We start from the raw sequence: 27,892 nt of genomic DNA on the forward strand, positions 1-27,892 counted from the left end.
TATCACTACCAATAATAGTCAATAAAATTAATAAAAGGAAAAATTATGTAGCAAGTATCAAAATACAAAACCATACAAGAAGCAGTTGAGCAAATTGTCAAAATACCATATATATTTTAAATATAAACCAAGATAAATGGGCCAAAAATGGGGGTCTTTATGTTTGAGCCCTTCCCCTCCTGGACCCATTGCAGGCCTCTCCCCAGGCCTATCTTAAACCCTGGTGGTCTCCAGTGGTGATCCAGGACAGAAGCAATTCCTCCTATGCCCCATGAGTTCGATAGACTTGCGAGGTTGCCACAGAAACTTGTGTCAGCCATTTTCAGTAGTAAGATTGCACGGAGCAGGAATGTAGAAGGATTACTGCTTCTCCAGCTCTTTGCTAGGTCACCAGGGTTTAAAGTAGGCCTGGGGAGAGGCCTGCGATGGGTCCAGGAGGGGCTGGGGTGGAGCAGAACAATCCGGGACAGGAAATGGGAGGGATCACTCCTGTCCCTGTTCAACCTGGACCACCAGGGCTTAAACTTGACTCAGGGAGAGGCCTGCGATGGGTTTGAGGGGGCTGGGTACAGAGCCTGAGAGGTCAGACACCTCAAGGAAGGCAGGAATGTGGATATCAGAGAGGAAGGAGAGAAAAGATTATCTGTACTTGAATATTAACCCTTGGTTTATATTCGAGTGAACCCTTTCCCCCCCTTTTTTGAGGGAAAAAGGTTATCTTGTATTATATTCAAGTATACAGTGTATATAGTAACTTGTTCACACTGCTTTTTCTGCACTCCTTAAGAAGTTGTCAAGCAGGGACAACTTATACAGTTGAACATTCAATATGCAGACTAATCTAATCTAATGCTTAAGTTTCAAGTTTAATAAATTCTTTGATTTGTTCGCATAATCCATTTTCAATGCGATTTACATCAGTGAGAAATTAAATAAAATAATAAAATCCACATACATAACATACACAACTAATTAACAATAGAACATTAGGCGGGGAGGTAGCTTAATTACAATAGAAAAAAAAATAAAACCAAAAATAAAATCGGGTATAGATTTAGGACACATGTGTTGGGAAACAAATACCCACATACAGTGGTGCCTCACACAACGAACTTAATCCGTTCCAGGAGCAAGTTTGTTATGTGAAACGTTCGTTGTGTGAAACGCGTTTTCCCATAACAATACATGTTAAAAAAAAATAATTCGTTCTGTAGCATAAAATATGCTAAGATGACATAAAAAAAGATAAATTTTTGGTTATTATTTTTATTTAGATACATCTAAAAACATAATTGTTTTTTAAAACAACACACATTTTTTAAATTTAAAGACAGACTAAGTAGAGTCTAATTTTACAGTGAGAGGGCAGAGTCTCAGCGGCAAAAACTGGGACTTAACTGTTCATTTTTTTTTTTTCTACCGTGTTTCCCCGATGATAAGGCAGGGCCATCAAATAAGACAGCCCCCCCTTTTTAGAAAAAAATGTAAAATAAGGCACCCCCCCGCAAATAAGCCACCCACCGATACCTGCGCTTACCCGAATCGGGTGGTACGGTGGGTGACTCCGTGTAGTCCCTGGCACCCCCGACACGATCGGGGCAAGAGGGAGCTCAAGCCCTCTTGCCCCCCCGACTCCCCAACACGATCGGGGCAAGAGGGAGCTCAAGCCCTCTTGCCCCCCCGACTCGCCGACACGATCGGGGCAAGAGGGAGCTCAAGCCCTCTTGCCCCCCCCGACTCCCCGACACGATCGGGGCAAGAGGGAGCTCAAGCCCTCTTGCCCCCCCGACTCCCCGACACGATCGGGGCAAGAGGGAGCTCAAGCCCTCTTGCCCCCCCGACTCCCCGACACGATCGGGGCAAAAAGGAGCTCAAGCCCTCTTGCCCCCCCGACTCCCCGACACGATCGGGGCAAAAGGGAGCCCAAGCCCTCTTGCCCCGCCGATTCCCCAACTCCCCGACAATATCGGGCCAGGAGGGAGCCCAAGTCCTCCTGGCCACGGCGACCCCCTAACCCCACCCTGCACCACCTTACGGGCAGGAGGGATCCCAGGCCCTCCTGCCCTCGACGCAAACCCCCCCCCCCCCCCCAACGACCGCCCCCCCCCAAGAACCTCCGACCGCCCCCCCAGCCGACCCGCGACCCCCCTGGCCGACCCCCACGACACCCCCAACCCCCTTCCCCGTACCTTTCTGTAGTTGGCCGGACAGACGGGAGCCAAACCCGCCTGTCCGGCAGGCAGCCATCGACGGAATGAGGCCGGATTGGCCCATCCGTCCCAAAGCTCCGCCTACTGGTGGGGCCTAAGGCGCCTGGGCCAATCAGAATAGGCCCGGGAGCCTTAGGTCCCTCCTGGGGGCAGGGCCTGAGGCACATGGTCGGGTTGGGCCCATGTGCTTAGAACCTAACGGATGTAGCAGTATATAAGAAATAAATTACATTACATTACATTACATGTGCCTCAGGCCCCGCCCCCAGGAGGGACCTAAGGCTCCCGGGCCTATTCTGATTGGCCCAGGCGCCTTAGGCCCCACCAGTAGGCGGAGCTTTGGGACGGATGGGCCAATCCGGCCTCATTCCGTCGATGGCTGCCTGCCGGACAGGCGGGTTTGGCTCCCGTCTGTCCGGCCAACTACAGAAAGGTACGGGGAAGGGGGTTGGGGGTGTCGTGGGGGTCGGCCAGGGGGGTCGCGGGTCGGCTGGGGGGGCGGTCGGAGGTTCTTGGGGGGGGCGGTCGTTGGGGGGAGGGGGGGTTTGCGTCGAGGGCAGGAGGGCCTGGGATCCCTCCTGCCCGTAATGTAGTGCAGGGTGGGGTTAGGGGGTCGCCGTGGCCAGGAGGACTTGGGCTCCCTCCTGGCCCGATATTGTCGGGGAGTTGGGGAATCGGCGGGGCAAGAGGGCTTGGGCTCCCTTTTGCCCCGATCGTGTCGGGGAGTCGGGGGGGCAAGAGGGCTTGAGCTCCCTCTTGCCCCGATCGTGTCGGGGAGTCGGGGGGGCAAGAGGGCTTGAGCTCCCTCTTGCCCCGATCGTGTCGGGGAGTCGGGGGGGGCAAGAGGGCTTGAGCTCCCTCTTGCCCCGATCGTGTCGGGGAGTCGGGGGGGCAAGAGGGAACCAGGCGGAGAGAGGGCAGTTAAGCGCAGTGCCTGCGCGGAAGGATGCAGCTCGGGCGACTTCGTTGTGTGAAACGAAGTTCGTTGTACGGATCAAGACATAAAGTTCGTTGTGCGCAGCGTTCGCTGTGCGAGGCGTCCGTTATGCGAGGCACCACTGTATTTCTATGACCTCCTCCTTCTGACCTAAAATATAATAAGATTGGTCTATTAAAAAGCATCTTTAAATAGCCAACTCTTTAGGAGACTTTTAAATTTGTTCAATAGTTTTTCTTCTCTTAGGTTAAGTGGGAGTAAGTTCCAGATTTGGGGAGCTGAAACAGAAAAAATCATTTCTCTCCTAGAGTCTATAACTTTTAAAGAAGGGACTGTTAGTAAGACTTTGTCTTCTGATCTTAAGGATTTTAAGGGGGTGTAAGGTATTAAATATCTTTCTAAGAATGCCAGGGCTTTATTTATGAGTATTTTGTAAGTAAGTAGTGCTATTTTATAAGTAATTCTATGGTTTACTGGTAACCAGTGTTTTTCCTTTAAAAGTGGTGTCACGTGATCAAATTTTTTTCTTTTTCATAATTATTTTTATACCACCGAGACTTCAATCCAGGAAAGCTTGACTCGGTTTACAATGATTAAGTTAGGCCAATAAGGGCATATAGAGAATTATCAAGAAAGATTCGTTTCCAAAATGTTTCGTAAACAGAATGGTTTTCAGAGACTTACGAAAAAAGGGAAGGGAACCAGAACTTCTTAAGCGAAGTGGAAGGTCGTTCAACTTAAAAGACAGAGATTGACCAAGAGTCTTGATTCTTTTAACACCTTTACTAGATGGACAGGACAGCTTGAATTGTTGATCATCCCTTGCAAAAGAAAATCTATAAGAGTTCCAAGATAAAGGAACTAGGGGAGTAAAAATACCACCGAGGAATTTAAAAGTGACACAGGCACATTTGAACTGGATTCTAAAATATACAGGGAGCCAGTGGAGATTATAAAGCAGTGGGGTCACATGATCAAACTTGCATTTCATCAATGACGCTGAAACTGTGATTAAAGATAATATTTTTCATTTCTACTTTATTTTTCTTATCATCTTATGAATTTTCTTTAACCTTATCTATTGTTTTTAATTTGCCTTTATTATATTCTATTTCCTTCATTTAAATTCTCTCCAAAATTCTATTGTCCAACGGTTCTCCCTTTTACATCTATTCCTTATTTTCTCCTCTCTTACACTAACAAAATACTATTCAGATCAATGCTGTCTAGTTAAAATGTTTATTCTTAATCTTCTTCTTTATTTTTCACTTCTTTAAAAATTTATCAGGTGCTTTAGTTAGATTGTGAGCCTTCGGGACAGTAAGGGAATTTATTAAGCACCTTTCTTACTTCTTATCTTTAATTTTAAATGTATATTTTCTTAAAACCGCTTAGAACCTAACGGATGTAGCGGTATACAAGAAATAAATTACATTACAAATTACATTACATTTCCCGAAAATCAATCTGGCAGTTGTATTCTGGACCAATTGTAGTCTAGAAAGACAGGTTTTTGTAATAGTGAGGTAAAGGGCATTACAATAGTCAAGGTGAGAACATAAGAACATAAGCAGTGCCTCTGCCGGGTCAGAACAGAGGTCCATCCCGCCCAGCAGTCCGCCCCCGCGGCGGCCCAACAGGTCATGACCTGCCTTAATCACCAGAACGGGCCTCCTTGCCCCCTAGGTTTCTCATCGAAGTCCTATCTTCCCATCAATGTCCTAACCCTCCGGCCTTGCACCTGCACGACCTGGTGAGCTGTCTATACTTATGCAACACCCCAGCACCTCCCTCAGTACCCCACGATCCCCTTTTCCCTCAGGAATCTGTCCAATCCCTGTTTGAATCCCTGTACTGTACTCTGCTAAAATAATCGACTGAACCAAGATGGAAAAATGGTGTTGATGAAAAAGGTGTCTGACCTTCCTCAGCATGCGTAAGTTGAAAAAGCATTTCTTAATCACAGAGTTGATTTGATCCTTGAAGGAAAGTGAGGAGTCGAGGAGGACTCCCTAGGATCTTAGCAGAAAACTCCATTTGTAGGGAGGATCCAGAAGCCAGTACTACAGAACTAGGGAGACCATCCAGTTTTGGGCCGAGCCACAGCAGTTTCGTCTTTGACGCATTCAATTTCATCCGAACAGACTGGGCCCACATTAGAAGTTTTGAGATACAAAGATTTACTTTACACACTAAATCAGTAGTATCCGGATCTATCTCTATCAGGATAAAAATGTCATCAGAATACGTGAGTAAGGTTTCACAAGTAGACTAAGAGTGGTCATATAGAGGTTAAATAATATCGGTGAAAGCGGAGAGCCTTGAGGAACTCCACAGGAAGGTTGCCATGAAGCAGATGTATTACCTTCAAGGTTCACTAAATTATATGTGTGCAGTACATCCTCACAACTTTACCCAAACTGAGCAAAAGTATCGGAACACCTCTAAATAGTTGATGGCAGTGCCCCAGGCACATTGGAAAGATTGTGAGCCCACCCTAACAGATAGGGAAAATGCTTGAAGTACCTGTATGGGGTTGTAAAACTACAAAAAGGCGGTATACAAGTCCCAATCCCTTTCCCTTATCCATCTTTTCTTTGAGAATGTACTTTCTGTTATTAAAAAGACAGACTAAGGTACTGTGTCTAGGTATCCAAAGGATTTAGCAAACCCAAGTTGCTACACTAGTTCGATAGTCAAATCCACCCCAAACATAGTCAAATAATGTAGAGCTCATGTCTGTGAGGTTCCCTGGACATGATTTGTAGAATAAGAACATTATCAGGCCTTGCTCCAACCTTGCTTAGCATCCTATCCAATTTACATGACCCTTAGAAACAATCTTGGAAAGGGTCCAAGCATTCACAGATATCCCCCACCAAAAGAAACAAGTAGGGTTGTGTCATCTGATGGAGACAGGTGAGGGGTGGGGTAAGCAACCAGTCCTTTCAGCCTACAACAGTTTTGATGTCCATAGACTGTTATGGTTATAGAACATAAGAACAGCCTTACTGGGTCAGACCAATGGTCCATCAAGTCCAATAGCCCGTTCTCACGGTGGCCAATCCAAGTCCCTAGTACCTGGCCAAAACCCAAGGAAAGAGTGCTGTTTCTGCCTGATTAGGCAAACGTAATAACCACTCCACTACAGAAACCTTGGATCTTTTTGAAGACATGCGGAAAAGATTTTCAGATATCCTTTGAGTTGTAGAAATCTTCAACACTAAGATCAAGGAAGTAGTGGAATTTGTGAAAGACTCCAAACCTCATTTGTAAGGCTTGAAGCTTCGTCTTTGAGATCAGAGAAGCTCTAAGCCCCATAGGGCCACCCAGTCAAAACAGGAGATGGGCATTTGACACGGCTTATCTGCAGAAGTAGCAGATTTGAACACGTTACCCCCCCTCCCCCATTTACAACAGCTGCACTGGTGGTGTATTAAGAGCATTGGCGTTGATTTTTCATGCTGTTCATAATGGAGTGCCTTGGTACCTCTCGCAGTCTATAACGCAGCGTTCATTGAGATTTGAAAAAGCAATGCATTTGCCAATAGATGGATTGCAACGGATAAAATATGCTGATACCAGAAAAAATAGCATTTTCAGCAGTTGGGGGTTAGTGGATAACAGTCAGCACTTTAAGAAACCTTTGAAATCATCCCTATTCGTGGAAGCTTTCTTTAAATGAATAAGAAGCACTATTTAATATGGAACAGAAGATGTAAGATGTGAAATTTTATCTTAGGCCACTGATTGTTTTGTTGTTATTCATTTCATGTACACTTCCCCCTCCCCATTCGCAGTTCTTGCACTCGCGGTTTCATATAATCGCAATTTTTTTTGGGGAAGGAGAAAATTTAAAAAACTGTCTTAATGTTTAAAAAAATCCATCTTTTTTTCCTCCCTGCCGCCTTCCCGGCCTTACCTGGTGGCCTAGAGGGCTTTTGGGGCAGGAGCGATCTTCCTACGCCCCTGCCCCGTGCAGATCGCCATCAGGAAATGGCTGCTGTCTCTCGAGACTACGTCGGGAACTCCCTACAGCCATTTCCTCATGGCGATCTGCACGGGGCAGGAGCGTAGGACGATCGCTCCTGCCCCAAAAGCCCTATAGACCACCAGGTAAGGCCGGGAAGGCGGCAGGGAGGTGGGGGTGGGTCAGAGCCGGATAATCGCGGTTTTTCGGCATTCGCGGTCCGGCTCTGCCCGTATCCCCCGCGAATGACGAGGGAGAAGTGTATGAGTTATTGTAACCTGCTTAGCTTTTAGGCGGGATATAAGATTGTTAAGTAAATAATAAAAAAGTCCCAGCTACAATTCGCTGCAGGGCTGCCGGTCACGTGTCAGTTATACTACGGTACCCTCTATAGATAATTGCACCTCCGCGAAAGATAAGCGCCAGAAAGGTAGGCTCGGGTTTCCCGGTGCCTATCGTTGTCATGAATTGCACCTACCGTATGTAGGAGTTTGAGGCCGCTTAATGCCACTTCTGGTGTTAATCGTATAAACAACAACCTTAAATAAACTATTTTTAGATCTCAGCGGTGTAACTGTGTGTATAGCAAATTCCACACACAGATTGACAACACCAACCTCTTCATCGGTCTAATATTCTTTTTTTTTCTTTTAAAGTGCTAATGCTTAATAATGTATTTTAGATTTTTAAAAATTTTTTTGTTTTAAATAAATAAATACTCATCATAAATACGGCTAGGGGTCCATATTCCGACATAACATAACATAAGAACGCCTTCACCGGATCAGACCCTAGGTCCACATAGTCCGGCGACCTGCACACGCGGAGGCCAAGCCAGGTGCTCCCAGATGGAGTCCCTGATCACCCGTATCCCTCAATGTGATTTGCAAGGAGGTGTGCATCCAACTTGCGCTTGAAACGCAGAATGGTAGTCTCCGTCACAACCTCCTCCGGGAAAACATTCCAAGCGTCCACCACTCGCTGTTTCAAAACAGAACTTCCTGACATTTGTCCTGAGCCTGCTGCCCCTCAGTTTCAGTCCATGACCTCTTGTCCGTGTCACATTTGACAAAGTGAATAACGATGTTTCTTGCTCTGTTATGTCAAATCCTTTTAGTATTTTAATAGAGCAAGAAACATCGTTATTCACTATTCATAGGACTATGTTTCGCCACAGGCTGTTTCAAGGAACTCCCCCCTCTAGATTGCCTGTTCCGCGTTACCCATATCGATCGATTCTATCCGGATAAACCTTAAATAGATCATCTTTGAGTGGTGAAGCCTAAAGCGCCTACGTAGGCGTGATTCTGGCGCATATTTAGATGCTGGTAGGCACTTTAACATTGTGTTTTTTTGCCGTTTTAAATTTAGACACGGTTTCTAGAATTTCTAATCTAATCAGGGATTTTTGGGTCGTGCTATGCCTACATAGGTTCAAGGCGACTTACAAAATGGAATAAGGAGAACTGACAGGAGCGGTGAAAGGAATCCCCCACCCCTAAGTTACCAGAGTTCCAGTAGATCTCCCTTTAAGTGTTTTTGGCTCATTATAATGTCACCCAGCTGAGTCTTTCAGATTGTAAGAGACACAGATTACATCTAGTTGAAATTCCTTCAGACTGTAATGTTTCAACAAATTTCTCAAATTGACTCAGCACCAGAGCCAAACTTGTCTGGCTGCAGATAAGAGAGCCTCTAGCTGTCTTTCCTGCTGATTTTACTGGTAGAAGTCATGTCCTCTCCCAATACCTGCAGAGAGCCCACAATCCTCGAACAGCAGAATCTGGTACACCAGCAGTATACGTTCGCCTCCAGCCTTGTCCAGACTTCAGCACTTATCTAATTAGAAATTAAAGAACGCTTCTGTTTACAGCTAAAGTGGAAAAAAGAAATAGACAGAGGAAAGCTATATTCCATGTGTTGGATAACTTCTCAATTATAATTTCCTAGACTGTGAAATGCTGAGTTCCAGGTTTTAATGATAACACAGTCCGAATCTCTGAGTCTGATTCCAGCTGTATCGAGCTGTAAAACAGAGGCCATCAAAATAATCTGTTTACTAGCTGTCACTTCATCAAGCAGGAAATCTCCCCAACAGCCTCTTGCAGAGTTTCTAGGAACATAAGCATTGTCGTACTGGTTCAGTCAGACTGAAGGTCCAGCAAGCCCAGTATCCAGTTTCAACAGTGGCCAATCCAGGTCAAAAGAATAAAAAAAGATTTTACGCTGCTTATCCTCAGGGATTTTTCCTAAATCCATCTTAATAGCAGTTTATGGACTTTTCTTATAGGAGCTTGTCCATAACCTTTTTTAAATCGTGCTAAGCTAACCACTTTTATCACATTGTCTGGCAACAGATTCCAGAGTTTAATTACATGTTGAGTGAAGAAATATTTTCTCTGATTTGTTTTAAATTGACGACTTAGTAGCTTCATTACATGCCCCCAAGTCCTTGTATTTTTTGGAAAGAGCAAACAAGCGATTCATGTCTACCCATTCCACTCCAAGCAATATTTTATAAACCTCTATCATATCTCTCCTCAGTCATCTCTTCTCCAAGCTAAAAAGCCCTAATCTTTTTTAGACTTTCCTCAAAGGGAAGTTCTCATTCCTTTTATCATTTTTGTCCCCTTCTCTGTACCGTTTCTAATTCTGCTATATCTTTTCTGAGATGTGGTGACCAAAACTGCCTACATTCCTCCCTCCATATTTGCGGTGGATGCGGGCGGACATAACCGCGAATATGGAAAAACTGCAAATAACTTTTCAATAGTTATTCGCGGTTTTTTTGTAAAAGTCAGCGTTTTTACGATTGAAACCGCGAATGCAGTAGTGTACAGTAAAAATCTCAGGGTAAAAAAAAAGTTATGAGGTGTTTGCAAGAAGGTACAGGGTGAGGGGGGGCTCTTTAAAACCCGTTCCTTTGTTCTTTACTACTACGGGGATTTAAAAGAGCTCCTGAGCAGGGGGAAAGTGCACACTGTTGAGTGCATGGCGGGCTGGCACAACGATTGCTTACCTTGGACACGATTAACGGCTCCCCGTGCTTTAGGCCCCCTTTCTACGTGAAGTCCCACGCGAAGCCCCACTGGAAAGGGGCTCTTTCTGCTCTCCATTCTCTCCTCCAGGCCGGCGGTGGGATCCCCCCGATCCATGCTTTGCACTAATCTGCAGCTGGCTCCATTCACTGTCTGCTCCGATTTTACATGCAGGAGAAAGAAGAGGTGGGGGACAAGGATCGGGAGGCACTGACAGTGACCCAAAGCCCTGCGACTGACAAGACACCACAGTAATGGGCGGCCCGCGCCTGTGGAAATCCAGCCAATCATCTCGCAGTATACAGGGGTGGTCCTCTGAGGGGTAATTGTTTCACTCTACCCTTCTTGCTCCCTCCCCTACACACACTCCCGAAAAAATAACAAACACACAAATCACAAAATTCTCAGCGCAAGGAAGAAAGAAGGCAGACCATGGAAGCAGCGATTTTCAGAATGATGTAATTTTTTTGGGGGGGGCGGAGTCAGCATGCGAAAAATTGCGAATACGGAGGGAGAAGTGTACAATATTTGAGGTGCGATCACACCAAGAGGCAGTACAAAAGCTATTTTTTTATTCTTTCTTTCTTAGCTGCAGCTGCTGTTCACTGACCAGCGGGTTTCAGATGTACATCAACGATACCTAAATGCTTTTCCTGGGTGTGGCTCCTAATTTGGAACCTTGCTTCGCTTAGCTATAGTTTGGATTCCTCTTCCCTATGTGCATGACTTTGTACTTCTCACATTAGGCGCTCCTTTTATAAAGGTGCGTTAGGGCCTTAACGCGTGGAATGGCGCATGCTAGCCGCTACCGCCTCCTCTTGAGCAGGCGGTAGTTTTTCGGGTAGCACGCGCTAATCCGGTGCGTGCGCTAAAAACACTAGCGCACCTTTGTAAAAGGAGCCCTAAATGTCACTTCCATTTGGATGCACAATGTTTAACAATCCTCTTATTGACATAAGCCCCAATATTCTGTATTTGCTGGCCTCCAAGTCATAATCTGTGACTTTTCCTCGAGTTCTAATCTGGGATTTTCATAATATCTGCAATTAATATCTTAGAGATTTATCTTATTGTGGATATCCCGAAAACCTGACTGGCGTTAGGGGTCACCAAATTAGATTTGGGAAACCATGTATGGTATGAGCTGTGAACCTTGCATTTAATATTCCTCTTTTCTGTGGTACAACTAAAGCGGTTTACAAATTATGTACAGATATAAAAGAGTCAGTTATTGTGGCCACTAAGATAAGTGGTTTTTCTATGAACTTTCTATGAATTCAGTTTTATGTGACTAAATTGTTATTTTGCACAGATGCTTTAGCCATTACTTTCATTATTTTTTGACAATCATATTAACTAATTTATAAAAACTACTAGTAAAAAAATTTTTTCATAGTACTATATTAATTGTCACACTTAACAAATGATTGTATTTATATCAAAAGGAAGGAGGCGGACCAATGATTGAAGCCATTATATTGCATTTGTCAAATAGCCATAGGCTGTTATGAGACACAGGTTTGCCTACAATTGAATTGACAAATTAATAAATTAATCTTTTTTATTCGGATATTTTGGTGGTGGAAATTTTTTGCTTTTCATTGATCTAAAATCAGTATAAAGCATAAAGGAGTCCTGTCTTTTTCTAAGTATACAATTGGTATTCGAGTATAGTGTAACTGAGACCCTCCTTTTTGTCAGTCCATGATTGGCATATAGTTATAAAGGAGACCTGCCTTTTCTCAAACTATAGATACGACTTTTCGTTTTGAAAGTCATGACACTCCACTTTGTTGGGGCTTTAGAATTAAAGAATTATGCAGAAAAGGGGAATTAAATAGGGCCATCTCTAGCAAGATCAGACTGCAAAGCAAGCTGGCAAACAACCAGCTCCAAATCACTCAGGAGTCCCATCTTCTGTGAAGTTCAAGCCATCTTTTTTCTATCAGCCACCCAGGTGGTTGGCATTGAAACATAGCAATTCTCTCAGAGCTTAGTAGAACTTCTAAAGGTTTCTGACTGAACAGGCAAGACTTCCACTTTCTCTCTTTTCCATAAGAACATAAGAATTGCCAGACCAGTGGTCCATCCTGCCCAGCAGTTGGTTCACACGGTCAAAGACCAGCGCCCTAACCGAGACGAGCCCTACCTGAGTATGTTCTGGTTCAGCAGGAACTTGTCTAACTTCGTTTTGAATCCCTGGAGGATGTTTTCCCCTATGACTGACTAGATGTATTGTAGCTTTCGCACTCTTTGTGCACATCTGGAACACATTTTTGTTTTGCTACTCTTTCTTTGAAAAGAAAACCAAGGCCTTCAAATTCAGCTGTAGGTTTTCTCTCTCCTCTCTGACTTCACTGTGGCTAGGGACAAGCTAAGTTTCAGAAAGATTGGTCTTTGACACCCACTATCGTCCTTTATCTGAAGTGTTCACATGATAGAGAGAATTTCCATCTCTGTGGCAGAAGAAAGCAAACAAGTAGACTGGCATCTCCAAAGTAAATGCCAACTCATCAAAAATGTAAGTTGTCAGTGTCACTGTCAGCCACTCCTAGAGGACCTTCAAAGTCCCTGAAGCCTAAGAAGATATACAGAACTCCCTCTACTGAGGCAAAGCTAATTCAGAAGTCACACAGTGGCTTCCAGAGCCCAGTCATGGCATCTGAGATGTTCAGCTCCTTGTCCAAGTAATAACGAACAGGCTTTGTAGAATGTACCCAAAGGACTGAATCCAAAGATTTTCTCTTTCATATTGCGAAAGGAAATGAAGAAAAAACTGGCTGCCACATCCTTCTCTTCCTCCTGCACTAGTGTTAAATCTGTTTGGCTCTTGAAGAGAGAGGATAGCAGTAACAGTGCAGAGGAGCAACTGATGGTAAGCATGGGGGTGGGGGGGAGGGAGGGAGGTATGGTGGAAAAGGGGAGATGCTGGGCTGTAGGGAGAGGATGGAGGGGAAGGAGAGAGACTGGATTATGGGGAGAAGATGGAGGGCATGGGGAAATGCTAGACTTTGGTGAGGGGTAAGAAAGTGAAGGGAAAAATCTGAACAAGAGATGAGGCCTTGAGTTGCCCTTGGGTTTATCAGGGTGGCGAGACGCATTTCTGAAGGTTTCTAGTTGGATTGCTTTTAATTCCAATGTACCCATGTCTGTTTTATCATTCCTTCTATGAGAAATTCCCTACCTGTCTTGTTTGTCTGTTTTAGTTAGATTGCAAGCTCTATTGAGCAGGGGTTCTCTCTTAGAGCGCTAAGTACGTCTAGCAATGCTAAAATGTGTGAGATAGATTTGTAGGCAACAAATATCTACTGTATCTAGATATTTCTCCTGCATATTCATTGCAGTAATCCTGAAAATCCAACTGGTTATATTTTTACCAAAATTAATAGACTTTCCAAAAGAATGAGATGGTAAAGTTGGTGATGGAGTGTCACCGTTATCAAACCGAGGGGTTTCTTTACTAATATTCCTGTGGGCCCGGCAGCAGGTAGCATGAGGAAGGACTCGACAAAGAGAAGAGAAGTGGGTGCCTGCAAATAAAAAAGCAAATCTCATGTCTGTGGTCTGATGAGGCCATGAAGAGCCAAGAGACCAATTAATATGTTTACAATTACATTACATTAGTGACTTCTATTCCGCCTGTACCTTGCGGTTCTAAGCGGATTACAGTATAAGATAGCTGGACATTTCCAGGAAGTTACAATTTGGGGGATGCTTACACAGTAGATGCAGGGGGATTACAGTTTAGGGGAGGTTAAATAGAGGAGGCAGAGGGGAGAGGTTGGGGAAGGGAGGAGAATTGAGGAATACTAGTAGGGAGGAAGAGTTTAGGGTTGGTTACTTGTTAGGGTCGGTGGGGAGGCTGTATAGTTTTTTTGAATAACAGGGTTTTGATTTCTTTTCGGAATGATTTAAAGTCACTTATAGTTGACAACAGGTTGGAGTTACAGGGGTCCAGTTTTGCTGCCTGCGTCGCTAGGAGGCCATCGTACATCTTCTTTCGCTGAGTTCCCTTGAGCGGTGGGTAGGAGAATAGGATCTGGGTTCTTCTTATTCTGGATGTGTGGTTGAAATTTAGACGGTTGTTGAGGTAGGTGGATGCAGTTCCATTTATTGCTTTGTATAATAGACAATAAAATTTGAATTGGATTTGAGCTTGTATTGGTAGCCAGTGTGAGTCAAGGTAGGCATTAGTGATATGGTCAAATTTTCCGAGTGAATAGCTCAGTCTGAGGGCCGTGTTTTGATTGGTTTGCAGTTGGTTTATCAAGTTTGTAGGGCATGGAAGGTAGAGGATATTGCAGTAGTCCACTAGACCTAGGACAAGGGATTGGACTATGAACCTGTAGATCATAAAGGATGACCGGACTGAATCTGGTGTTTAAGCATAAATGCAGGAGCAGGTAACCAGAAAAAGATGAGGTGGGGTACTGGATTAGGGAATGAAAATCCAGACCCATGGTCCCACCCCCCAGGCCTGTCCCATTCTGCTTGAGTCAGATCCCATTCTGCCCCCCCCCCCCCCCGACCTGTTTTCTCATTGAGATGGCATCTGTGCATGCATTGGTATGAGACAGTGATGTCATGTGAATGCACCGCGTTGCATTTATGCATGTGCCGATGCCGTCCCGATGTCACTCATTGCTAGAAGCTTTTCAAAACCCAGACAAAGTGCCGGGTTTTGCAAAGCCATCCGGGGAAATCCGGATGTCTGGTAACCCTACACTGGATCATACTCTGATGCTGAGCCAAAATGTACGAATGCTGCTTCTGAGAAGAACTGCAGGAGGAAGAGGCCTGTTGCAGGCGGGGGGACATTCCTTGTTCCCTTCTGGCTTCCTCACTGGGGCAGATTTCAGAGAGCATGGATGGAGTGAGTCCAGGCCTTTTTTTATGGTACAACCTGCTAGTGGGCTGGAATCCAGCTGCGGGTATAATTAGTCACCCCCCAACAGGTGACAGAGATCGGGTAACGACAGCAATGAGGTCGCATTCGCTTACAGCTCCGAACCCAGCAGCTCTCCTCTTTACCTCTGATGACATGTGCCATGCGGCAAACAGGATTCCAGTAACCCAAGCCAATGCTGCAGAAACTCCCACATATCCTTTGGCCTTCTGTAGTGCTGCGTCCAGGCCAAGGCATTCTGTTACTCTAAGATGCCAAGGATCAGAAAGCTCCGAGGTGGACATCAGATGTTTGGGACCAGAGCCAAGTAAAAGGCTTGTGTTGGATTGTCAGATCGTATTAGTGTTTCTTGAGTTTGATGTGCTTCTGTTCTTAGATTGATACCTGAGCCGTTGTGGCAGGTAGCTCTCAGCTAACCTGCTAGAGAAACCTTAAGAGATCAAAACTTGCCCTAGATTCAGAGCACTGATGATATAAACAAGGCTCTGCATCACACTTTAACTATATAAATTATTTTTGAAGCGGTCAATGGCAACTTCTCTTCGGCTGCCAATTCCAGACTCTGTCCCTTCTGCCTTGCTGCACTGTCTGCTTGGAACAAGCTACTCGAATCCCTATAGCGGGCTCCATCTCTGGCAGTGTTCAAGGCCCAGTTAAAAGCCTTTAAGAGTGCTTTCAACTCCTAACTCCTCTCACCTTGGGCTCTGCATCCCCTATCCTATATGTCATGTCTGTCTGTCCAAGTTAGATTGTAAGCTCTTCTGGGCAGGGACCCTCTATAAATGTCAGCCCACCTCTTTGAGAGTGCTTTCAACTCCTAACTCCTCTCACCTTGGGCTCTGCATCCCCAATCCTTCCTATATGTCATGTGTGTCTGTCCAAGTTAGATTGTAAGCTCTTCTGGGCAGGGACCCTCTATAAATGTCAGCCCACCTCTTTGAGAGTGCTTTTGACTCCTAACTCCTCTCACCTTGGGCTCTGCATCCCCAATCCTTCCTATATGTCATGTGTGTCTGTCCAAGTTAGATTGTAAGCTCTTCTGAGAAGGGACCCTCTATAAATGTCAGCCCACCTCTTCGAGAGTTCTTTCGACTCCTAACTCCTCTCACCTTGGGCTCTGCATCCCCAACCCTATATGTCATGTCTGTCTGTCCAAGTAAGATTGTAAGCTCTTCTGAGCAGGGACCCTCTATAAATGTCAGCCCACCTCTTTGAGAGTGCTTTTAACTCCTCCTCTCACCTTGGGTTCTGCATCTCCAACTCTATATGTCACGTCTGTCTGTCCAAGTTAGATTTATGCTTTTCCAGCGCTATATAAGTGATTAGTAGTAGCAGTGGTAACAGTTATATTCAATATAAACCAAGTGGCTTTGTTACCTCTGGATATAAAACTTGTGTATAGAGTGACTTTAAGCGATTATTCATATAACAAATGTACATATCTTAAAATCAAAATATGCACTTTTATAAAAGTCTAACAGGGCCCATTTCACCCTCTATGCTGGGATATCAAGTTTTTAGAAATGAATATTTTATTAAGACACTAACCCCCAAATTCTATAAACCAATGTATTGCAAACTGTGTGCCTTGGCGAGATTCCGGGTGTGTTGCGAAAGAAATGCGTCGGTCACCACCGGCTCTCTTCTCCTCTCTCCCAACGATGGAGGGATTGTTTGAGTTTTGGAAGGCCTGTGTCATGGGTGCCGGTTAGAGTATCAGGATGGTTAGGTGGGGTTAGATGTCTGTCCATTAGGGCAGCTACGATTCTGTATAAGACACCAGTCTGCGATTCTCAGCCACTTCTTAGGTGACTGCTGAGACTGGCATCCTCTAAAGCAGTGGTCTAAAAGTCCCTCCTAGAGGGCGCAATCCAGTTGGGTTTTCAGGATTTCCCCAATGAATGTGCATGAGATCTATGTGCATGCACTGCTTTCAATGCATATTCATGGGGAAATCCTGAAAACCCGATTGGATTCCGGCCCTCGAGAACCGGAGTTGCCCATGTCTGATCTAGCCCTTTGTCTGCTTAAATTTCTCTGTCAGATTAGCCCGGGATCTCAAAGTCCCTCCTTGAGGGCCGCAATCCAGTCGGGTTTTCAGGATTTCCCCAATGAATATGCATGAGATCTATGTGCATGCACTGCTTTCAATGCATATTCTAACTAAACTAAACTAAACTAAACCTTAGGTTTGTATACCGCACCATCTCCGCAAGCGTGGAACTCGGTTTACAGAGCTGGGATAGAAAGGAACTCCAATGAAGAATTCAACTCTTCGCCTTCCCCTCCCTAAAACTATGTCACTACAAAAGATTCCTTGATAAAACTTTTGCCTTCCAGGCTGCCAAACTGAACCCATGGCTAGCCCAAATTGTCCTTGAGGCCCCCACCTACCTTGGGTTTAGAAAATCTCTCAAAACTCACCTATTCCATGGACAAGACACCTAACACCCCTCTCCAATGAACAACAATCTCCTCCTCCCCCCTTCCACCTCCTTTCCCAACCTACCCACCCCCTCCCCCCCCTAACCTACCCCCCTCTCTTCTCCTAACTACATTCTACCTCCTTGCTCCAAATATTGTTCAATTGTTTTCGAACCACGTATTATTTATTGCTTGCCTCTAATATTGTTCAATTGTTTTTAAACCACTTGTAATTTTTTGTTAATCTAATGTAAACCGCCTAGAACTCCTTGGGTATGGCGGTATACAAAAATAAAGTTATTATTATTATTATTATTATTATTAAAAAGGGTATAGAGGGGCTAGGGTACCGGAGAGGGGGGAAGAGTTACATTTTTGAGAAGAGCCAAGTTTTCAGATGTTTACGGAAAAGTTGGAGGGAGCTCGAATTTCGGAGCAGGGATGAAAGGTTATTCCAGAGCTCAGTGGTTCTAAAGGGGAGGGATGTCCCTAGTTTTCCTGCATGGGATATACCTTTTATAGAAGGGAAGGATAGTTTTAATTTTGGGGAGGTTCTGGTTAAATTAGGATTTGAGGAATTCCAAAATAGTGGAATAACGGGAGGAAGGATGCCGTGTAGGATCTTGAAAGTTAGGCAGGCACATTTAAAGTGGACCCTGGAGATTACTGGAAGCCAGTGAAGTTTGGACAGGAGTGGTAAGATATGGTCAAATTTGCTTTTTGCGAAAATAAGCTTAGCCGCGGCATTCTGAATCTGCTGAAGTCTATGGAGGCTTTTCTTAGGTAGGCTTAAGTAGATAGAGTTGCATTAATCCAATCTGGAGAGTATGGTGAAGTGTTTTGATGGAAGCAGGATCTCACTTTCCTCAGCATATGAAGGCTAAAAAAACATTTTTTTACCAAGGAGTTGAGGTGTCATTGAAGGATAGAGAGGAGTCTATGATGATGCCCAGGACTTTGATTGAAAACTCGAGCTATAATGTGGGGCCGGAGGACAATGGGATGGAGGTGGGTAAATGGTCTAATTTTGGGCCGAGCCAAAGTAATTTTGTTTTGGACATTCAGTTTTATTTGTACAGTGTGGGCCCAGGATTGGAGGTTCATTATACATGAGGATATGTTCTCAGGGAGGTTAATGAGGTTCGAGTTGGTCTCGAGGAGGATAAGGATATCGTCGGCAAAGGTGTAGAGTGTTTCTAGGGGGGATAGATAGAGGAGTTTCAGAGAGGACATATAGATGTTGAAAAAAATAGGAGAAAGGGGTGAACCTTGCGGGACTCCACATATCGGTTTCCAGGGGGAGGATGAGGTACCTTTTAGGTTAACGGTGTAAGAGCGGGAACGTAAGAATTTAGAGAACCAATCTAGGACTGTGGAATTTATGCCTATTTCGGAGAGTTGGAAAATTAGAATATCATGATGGACAACGTCAAAAGTTGCAGAGAGATCGAATTGTAGGAGAACAGCGAACTTGTTACAAGAATGAAGTTGTTGAACCTTAGAGATTAATGAGGCCAATAGGGATTCAGTGCTGAAGTTGGGTCTAAAGCCAAATTGGTTGGGTAGGAGAATAGAGAATCTTTCTAAATAGGATGAGAGTTGGGTGGATATGATAGATTCTAGCATCTTGGTTAGGAGAGGGATATTTGCTATTGGACGATAGTTGGATGGTGTGGAGGGGTCTAGGTCAGCCTTTTTCAGTAGTGGGGTCAGAGCAATGTGCCCCATTTCAGAAGAGAATGGGCCCGATAGTAGGGCTGAGTTTATAAGTTTGGTAAGAGAAGCGATGGCCTGTGCGGGGATTTTCTCAAATAGGTAGGAGGGGAAAGGATCCAAGGTACAATTGCAAGTTTTTAGTTTGAGGGAGAGTTTGAAGACTTGTGATTCAGATACGAGCCCAAAGGCAGTCCAGGATCTGTCGACTGGGATAGGGTTGGAGACAGTTAGGGTAGGGTTGGAATCGATGGGTACCAGGGAATGTAAGAGAATGTAGGCGGGAAGGAGCGTCTTAGAGGAAATCCTGAAAACCCGACTGGATTGCGGCCCTCAAGGAGGGACTTTGAGATCCCTGCTCTACAGAATGTCCCCCAAAGTCTCCAGTGGATCTTCCTCTTGTAACGTTACTCTCTCTAGGGCCCCTTCCCTGATGTAAGCTTCACTGTAAGTCTCTTATTGGTTATGTAGGGCCTATGGTCATAATGTCCTTATCCGTCGGGGACATCTGGGGCTGGGCTTCCTTATCCTTGTGGATCAAGTTTCAAGATGACATACAACGGTTAGCGACAATAGCTCTACTCTGAAGGGACTAGATGTTTGGTTAGCAGGAAGACTAGGTTGGCTCTGTCCTCATATAATAGTGAGACAATTCCTATATACAGCATGAGAAAACAAATATCAGGTTTGAAAATGATGTACAGCAAGAGTAAGATAATTCCTAAATACTGCAGGGGAGACTGAATACATGTTTTGGGAACTTAATATGACAATTGATAATATCAACAAAAAAATACTTTCGATGCACAGCATGAAAGATCGGACATCTGGCTTTGTCACTAAGTCCAGGAACAAGACATTGGTTAAGGCACTCGTGATGTGGATTCTTGCCTAGTCTAAGAAACAGCCAGGAGAGGCTCCTGGCCATTTAAATCACTTGTCTGGGGCTAACCTTGGCTATTTAGCCGCAGTCAGCCACATAGTGCCACTGAGTATTTGTGGTTAATTCCGAAGCTGTAACCGGCTGTGGGCAGAGTCAGCACTTCTGTGATGGTGCCAGGATTCAGGTCCATGAAACGCAGTCCTATCTTTATGAAGTGAAGTGCTGAGTATTGCACTTAACGGCACGTGTGTTAACTGGCCACATATGCCGAGATATTCATTGCTGGTGCCCAGACGTGGATATCCGGGGATAAAGTTGGCGGCACCCAAAAGACGCTGACTGCTGCCAGCTGAATATTGACAATGATGAGTGGGGCTGGGTGTCTTGTACAGAAAACACAACTTCCACTTAGGTCAGGGGTAGGGAACTCCGGTCCTCGAGAGCCATATTCCAATCGGGTTTTCAGGATTTCCCCCAATGAATCTGCATGAGATCTATTTGCATGCAGTGCTTTCAATGCATATTCATTGGGGAAATCCTGAAAATACGGCTCTCAAGGACCGGAGTTCCCTACCCCTGACTTAGGGGAAGGTGCCATTGCAGTCGAGCATGCCTGGTCATTAAGAGCAATATAGTGCATTAAAGATAGTGTTTATTCTCTTGGCTATTTATGATGAAAACAGGGGAAAATAATGTCCAAAACTGAGACTGGCCTCTGTGTCTTGTCTTCCCCTTTCCACAGGCCAGGAACCTGTCCATACCTGAAAGAGGCACTAAATGGAGCATTGTCACATGGGAAATTTTTAATTATGTTTAGTACCTCTATCCAGAGCCCTGAAATGAATTGTGATCATCATTGATCATCCAAATATTTTGTTGTTTCTTTAACTTTAGTGTAAAAAGAAGCACACCCTGCTTTGCCCAGACTTTGCCAAAAATGGCAGCTGTCCCAAAGGAGCACAATGCAAACTGCAGCATCGTCAAAGGAAGCACCCAAAGAGATCGTTCAGTCCCAGCCGTCACCCTGAAGAGGACACCAGAGCCCCGAAGCGAAGGCGATCTGCCGAGGAGCCAGGGTAAGACAATCAAAGGCATTCTGCTCAGCATGCTTGCAAACCGTTTTGATCCTGACTTACCTTTTGCCAAGTGCTGCCTAGTGATAAATGCTTTTCTGTATCAGGTCCCCCAATGCAGGAATCCAGAATGTCAATTGTAACCCATTCTGAGCTCCCGGGAGAACGGGATAGAAATCCAACTAAATAAATAAATAAACATAACAACATATCTCTCTGTTGCTTATGAAACTACACTTCTCTCTCCATATTCGCCGTTTTGATTATTTGCGGTTTTTAGCTTGCTGGCTCCTCCCCCCAAATTACATCAGCTTGCATAGAGCAGTCGCCGATTCCAAGCGTTTACAGAGAGAAACGCCGATTCCCTGCACTTTCTTCACTGTGTTTTGCCTCTCCTTCAGGAACAGGCCAGGTCTCCCACCATGTTATTCGCGGTTTCACCCTATTCACGATGGTTTTTAATAGAAAACAGCGAATAACATATGAAAAAGTTATTTGTGGTTTTTCTGCATTTGCGGTTCTGTTAATCCCCTATCACAGCGAATACGGAGGGAGAAGTGTACATTGGTTGCCTGTTGGGTGCCAGCCTCAGTTTAAAAGTTTAGCTTTCGTTTCTATGCCCTGTTGTAACATCCCTGTGTGATTACTGCCCTGTTAGGAGAAACGCTTTGTTTCACCTGGTCGCACCCCAGCTTTCTCTGTTGCAGGTCCAGCTATGTGGCATGCTCTTCTACTGCCGTTCAGGCAGATGAATTCCTTAGTGTCTTTTAGAAAACATTTTAGGGTTTTCCTATTTCAGCAAGCTTATTTTTGCCTGATTTTGGGGATTTTTTTGTTTTAATGTTTCAGTTTACTATTTATATAATATTGTAATCCACTAAGAATTTTTTTGATAGGTGAAATATATGGATTTAAAAAAAATAAATAAAATAACTTCCAGTGAGATAGGTGAGACATTCTAGACAAGTGGATAGTGTCCCCGTGGAAACCAAAAAAACTCTGTGGAGTGACGATGTTCCCAAATGGACTTTATTTGAAAGTATCAAAGTTCCACAGGTCCACTGAAATCATCCACATAAAATAATTCCATCCACATAAAAGTAAATCATCCACATAAGAGCCTTAAAGGACCTAGTCCGTTAGGGATACAGGACCCAACACGGTTTGCGTTTCGACAAATGCAAGCAGTGTCTCACTTCCGGCTCACCACACAATTGTTTCCCACATACTCACCTTTATAGGACCCCTGAAGAAGACTTTTTGTCGAAACGCAGACCTTGTTGGGTCCTGTATCCCTAACGGACTAGGTCCTTTAAGGCTCTTATGTGGATGATTTACTTTTATGTGGATGAAATTATTTTATATGGATGATTTCTGTGTAACTTTGTAACTTTGACACTTTCAAATAAAGTCCATTTAGGAACATCGTCACTCCACAGAGTTTTTTTGGTTTTCTCTAGTGTCCCCGTGGCCATGTGCCATCTGCAGAAAGAATCCTTAGCTCTATCTACAGTTTATCACTTCTGCACACATGCCTGCAGGAGTGTGTTTGTTCTGCTCTCCACATCTTATTATTTTATTCAGAGTTTTTAGTCCATTTTTTCAGGATTCTTGTGCTCAGCACATTTCTTTTGCTTTGCCTGCATTAAGAACACACAGACCTCTGGCTGTAGCTGACAGGCCAATCCCAGTGGGTACCTGTTAGCCAACCTGCTTAGTTTCTTTGGAACTCAGGGCCGACCCTGAAGCATGTACTGTTAAGCAGGGGTCGAGCATAGGCTGTTAGGTGCCCTTAGGAGGCTTGCGGTGTCTCACAGGTGCCGGCTGTATCTTCTCAACTCCATCCGTCCCCGTGCACGTCTGTCGGTCCACAGAGGTGGAGGTGCAGTCAGGCATGGAGTCTGACTGGCAGCCCAAAGATCAGCTTTGCAGAGTCATTCCCAGCATGAGGCAGTGATTCTCTAATCCAGCTACTGTAAGAGAGCTGAGGCAGGCTGCAGCACATATCTACAAAGAGGTCATAGTGAGTATAGGCTATTACAGCCTGTGAGATGGATCATGGGAGGTCTGAAAAGTGGGAGTTTCAAGGTTTCTGCATGGACCTCTGTGTTATCTCATCTGAAAAATCTTAAAATCGCCATATTTTAACTAGGCTAGGTGTGGTAAATATTGTAATTTTGGTGCAGATTTCACAGTGGCGGCCATCTTGGATTTTTAGCGATCTTTTTTTTTCAAAAGCTTCCTGCTTCTCCAAAACTGTAACTTTTACCTCAAATCATGTTGGTATGGAGTCCTTAGGCTCTCCTAGTGTGAATTCTTGCGCCACATTCTGCGTGTGCAGCCGGGAGGGGCAACAGCACAAAGCTTATCCTCTCTCCTGGTCTAGCAGGTGACAAAATGCTTGGCTAGCCTGGGTGGGGCAGCATTTTTTAATTTTGAGGCTCGGCATGGCTTATAGTTCCGTGCACATGGATGCAGTCCTTCCACAGCCTAGTCATCAGAGGGTGACTATGCACCCTAGGAGCCAGGGACTTTCTGAAACAGTTGTAAAAAAAAAGCCCTTTTCAAAGCAGGCGTTCTTTGTTCTTTCCCTGCGTAGTCCCTCTCCACATCTGCTGCATCTCCCAGTGGCGTTGGTTCTCTGAACATGACCTTGTCTCAGTCAACCTGATCTGCCTGATCCTGGTCTTTATGCTGATGTCCAGCTTGCTGACCCCTTGTTTCAAGGCGCAGAGCTTCCAAGGATGGGGGACCAGGGATTTAATGCTGGGTCTTCAGATCCTTCCGGAGCTCTAGGACCTGAGAACAATCCCACAATTCTGCACTTATTTCAGTCTGCGGCTTTGCCGGATCTTATTTCTGAGTCTTTGCAGGAACTGGCTCTGTCCTCTTCTTCTTCCTGACTTTCTGATGCATTCTCCAAGTCTCCCACCTTTTTCCCTGGCACCCTGATCTCACCATTTTAATATCAGCACACTGTGACTATCTGGTAGGTGCTCTTATATTAGCGAGGACCATGTCTCACTTCTACCCTCTGGCATTGGAGTGCCTGCAGGTTCTGGATCAGCCTAGAATAAATTCTTTGGTTACACAGGTGCCTGTGACTGCACCTCTCTACCCAGGGAAAATGCCTTGGTGCTTATAGATGTGCAGGACTGCCATGTGGATGTCCTCCGGAGGTGCTTTGATGCAGCTTCTTTGGGCTTTCAGGCTACTTTGGCAGCATCTGTCTCGCCTGTGCACCCTGGAGAGTGAAGCTGTAGATTCTCCTCCTCAATTTCTTTTTGTTGGGTCAGCTTCTGTGACTGCCGCTTTATTTGTCTTACGTGGGTTTTGGCATTTTCCATTTGTGCCCGCAGAATGCTCTGGATTAGACAATGGGCTGGTGACTCCACTTCCAAAGGTTTCTTTGGCGAGACTTCCCTTCAGGGCAGTTGTTGTTTGACAAGGGCCTGGTCTTAGGGTGACTGAACAACACCGAATCCATGATCAATCATTGGAACAAGCTTCCAGCGCAGGTGATCAAGGCAGACAGCGTGCCAGACTTTAAGAATAAATGGGATACCCATGTGGGATCCCTACGAGGGTCAAGATAAGGAAATTGGGTCATTAAGGCATAGACAGGGGGTGGGTAAGCAGAGTGGGCAGACTTGATGGGCTGTAGCCCTTTTCTGCCGTCATCTTCTATGTTTCTATGTGCCTCTTTAGTACTTCACTGAGCTCCTTATCGCCACCTATAGTTAGTACCACTCTCTCTGTGAAGAAATACTTTCTGGTGTCGCCATGAAGTTTTTCGCCCCTGAGTTTGAGCGGGTGCCCTCTTGTGGCCGAGGGTCCCTTGAGAAAGGAAATATCTTCTTCTACTTTGACACGTCCCGTGAGGTACTTAAATGTTTCGATCATGTCTCCCCTCTCTCTACGTTCCTCGAGAGTATAGAGCTGCAATTTGTTCAGTCTCTCTTCGTACGAGAGACCCTTGAGCCCCAAGATCATCCTGGTGGCCGTCCGCTGAACCAATTCAATTTTGCACACATCTTTACTGTAATGTGGCCTCCAAAATTGCACACAGTACTCCAGATGAGGTCTCACCATGGCCCTGTACAACGGCATTATGACTTCAGGCTTTCGGCTGATGAAACTTCTATTGATACAACCCAATATCTGCCTTGCCTTAGATGAAGAAAGGGAACTATGATGCCATGAGACACATGGTAAAGAGAAAACTCAAGAACAGCACCAGAAAGGCACTGACGGTGGACCAAGCCTGGACCTTTTTTAAGGACACGGTGAACGAGGCGCAAAGCTGGTATATACCCAGATTTAGAAAAGGGGGCAGAAAGAATCAAGCAAAGGACCCAGCATGGTTAACAAGAGAAGTTAAGAAGGTGGTAGGAGATAAGAAAAAATCCTTCAGGACATGGAAAAAGGATAAAACTGAGGAAAATTGGAAAAAGCACAGGAAGCACCAAAAAGAATGCCACCGCGTAGTCAGAACAGCAAAGAGAGAATATGAAGAGAAACTTGCAAAGGAGGCACGGAACTTTAAACCTTTCTTTCGATATGTGAAAGGGAAACAGCCGGCGAGGGAGGAGGTGGGACCCCTGGATGAGGGGGATAGGAAAGGAGTGGTAAAGGAGGAAAAGGAAGTGGCGGACAGATTAAACACGTTCTTCTCATCGGTCTTCACAAAAGAGGACACATCCAATGTTCCGGAAATGGAAAAATTCTTCAAGGGGGACCAAGAGGAAAAATTATCGTGCATGGAGGTAAGCCTCGAAGATGTACTCAAACAGATAGATAGGCTAAAAACTGACAAATCGCCAGGCCCGGACGGAATTCACCGAAGAATACTAAGAGAACTTAGAAACGAAATAGCGGAGTTACTGCAGCAGATTTGTAACCTATCCCTGAAAACAGGGGTAATACCGGAAAACTAGAGGATAGCAAATATTACACCTATCTTCAAGAAGGGAACCAGAGGCGACCCGGGGAATTATAGACCGGTCAGCTTGATCTCAGTTCCGGGGAAGATGGCCGAATCATTGATCAAGAACAGTATCAGTGAGCACATAGAAAAAAATAAGCTGATGAGAACAAGCCAGCATGGTTTCTGTACTGGAAGATCTTGCCAAACAAACCTACTGTACTTCTTCGAGGGGATAAGCGGACATTTGGACAAAGGTAACCCCATAGATATAGTATACCTAGACTTCCAGAAAGCCTTCGACAAGGTACCTCATGAGCACCTTCTAAGGAAACTGTGGAACCACGGGGTGGAAGGGGACATACACAGATGGATCAAAAACTGGCTGGCAAACAGGAAACAGAGGGTAGGAGTAAAGGGACACTATTCTGACTGGAAAGGGGTCACAAGTGGCGTCCCACAAGGGTCAGTGCTGGGACCGCTGCTATTCAATATATTTATTAATGACTTGGAAACAGGGACAAAGTGTGAAGTTATAAAATTTGCGGATGACACGAAACTCTCCGGTAAGGTTAGATCTGTAGAGGAATGTAAAAAACTCCAAAGGGACCTGGACAAACTGATAAATGCAGATAAATGGCAGATGAGTTTTAATGTGGAGAAATGTAAAGTTATGCACATAGGGAAAGGGAACCTGATGTACAACTACACGATGGGGGGGATGACATTGGGAAAAGGCAACCTAGAAAAAGACTTGGGGGTTTTGGTGGATAAAACAATGAAACCGGCAGCACAATGCGCAGCGGCCTCAAAAAAGGCGAACAGAACGTTGGGCATTATCAAAAAAGGTATCACTACCAGAACCAAAGAAGTTATCCTCCCGCTGTATAGGGCAATGGTGCGACCGCATCTGGAGTACTGCGTCCAGTACTGGTCGCCGTACCTAAATAAAGATATGGCGATACTCGAGAGGGTCCAGAGAAGAGCAACAAAAATGACAAAGGGCATGGAAAACCTCTCGTATGCTGAGAGGCTGGAGAAGTTGGGGCTCTTTTCCCTGGAAAAGCGGAGACTTAGAGGGGATATGATAGAAACTTATAAGATCATGAAGGGTATAGTGAAGGTAGAGAGAGACAGATTCTTCAGACTGGCGGGGGCAACAAAAACTAGAGGACACTCAAAAAAATTGAAGGGAGATAGGTTCAGAACAAATGCTAGGAAGTTCTTCTTCACCCAGAGGGTGGTGGACACCTGGAATGCGCTTCCAGAGGGGGTAGTTGAGCAGAGTACAGTTTTGGGTTTCAAAAAGGGATTGGACGAGTTCCTAAAGGGTTAGGGAATCCAGGGGTACAATTAGAGGGTTACTATACAAGACAAAATGCTCTTGAGTAATAGATCACTACAGGTCATTGACCTGGGGGGCCGCCGCGGGAGCGGACTGCTGGGCATGATGGACCTATGGTCTGACTCGGCAGAGGCAATGCTTATGTGCTTATGAAGCCTTCTCCACTTGATTGGCAGTTTTCATGTCTGCACTGATGATTACTCCTAAATCTCGTTCTGCTGAAGTCCTAGTTAAAGTTTCTCCGTTCAAGAAGTATGTCCTGCATGGATTTCCGCTTCCGAGGTGCATGACCTTACATTTCTTAGCATTGAAGCCTAGTTGCCAGGTTGAGGACCAACTTTCCAATGTAAGCAGGTCCTGCGCCATATAATTCTGTAAACTGCATTCACTTACTATATTACATAGTTTGGCGTCATCGGTGAATAGTGTTATTTTACCTTGAAGCCCTTGAGTCAGATCCCCTATGAAT

General features: G+C 45.0%; 1 protein-coding gene across 1 annotated transcript in view; it reads left to right on the forward strand.

Moving 5' to 3' along the window:
• ZC3H3 (zinc finger CCCH-type containing 3) overlaps positions 1 to 27,892 on the forward strand; it is a 577,187-nt gene that overhangs the window by 488,584 nt on the left and 60,711 nt on the right. The window contains exon 10 of the mRNA XM_033934356.1: positions 20,976 to 21,157. Coding sequence (XP_033790247.1) covers positions 20,976 to 21,157 — 182 coding nt within the window. The remainder of the gene's footprint in view (positions 1 to 20,975; positions 21,158 to 27,892) is intronic.

This window comes from Geotrypetes seraphini, chromosome 2, assembly GCF_902459505.1.
Source record: "Geotrypetes seraphini chromosome 2, aGeoSer1.1, whole genome shotgun sequence".
NCBI lineage: Eukaryota > Metazoa > Chordata > Amphibia > Gymnophiona > Dermophiidae > Geotrypetes > Geotrypetes seraphini.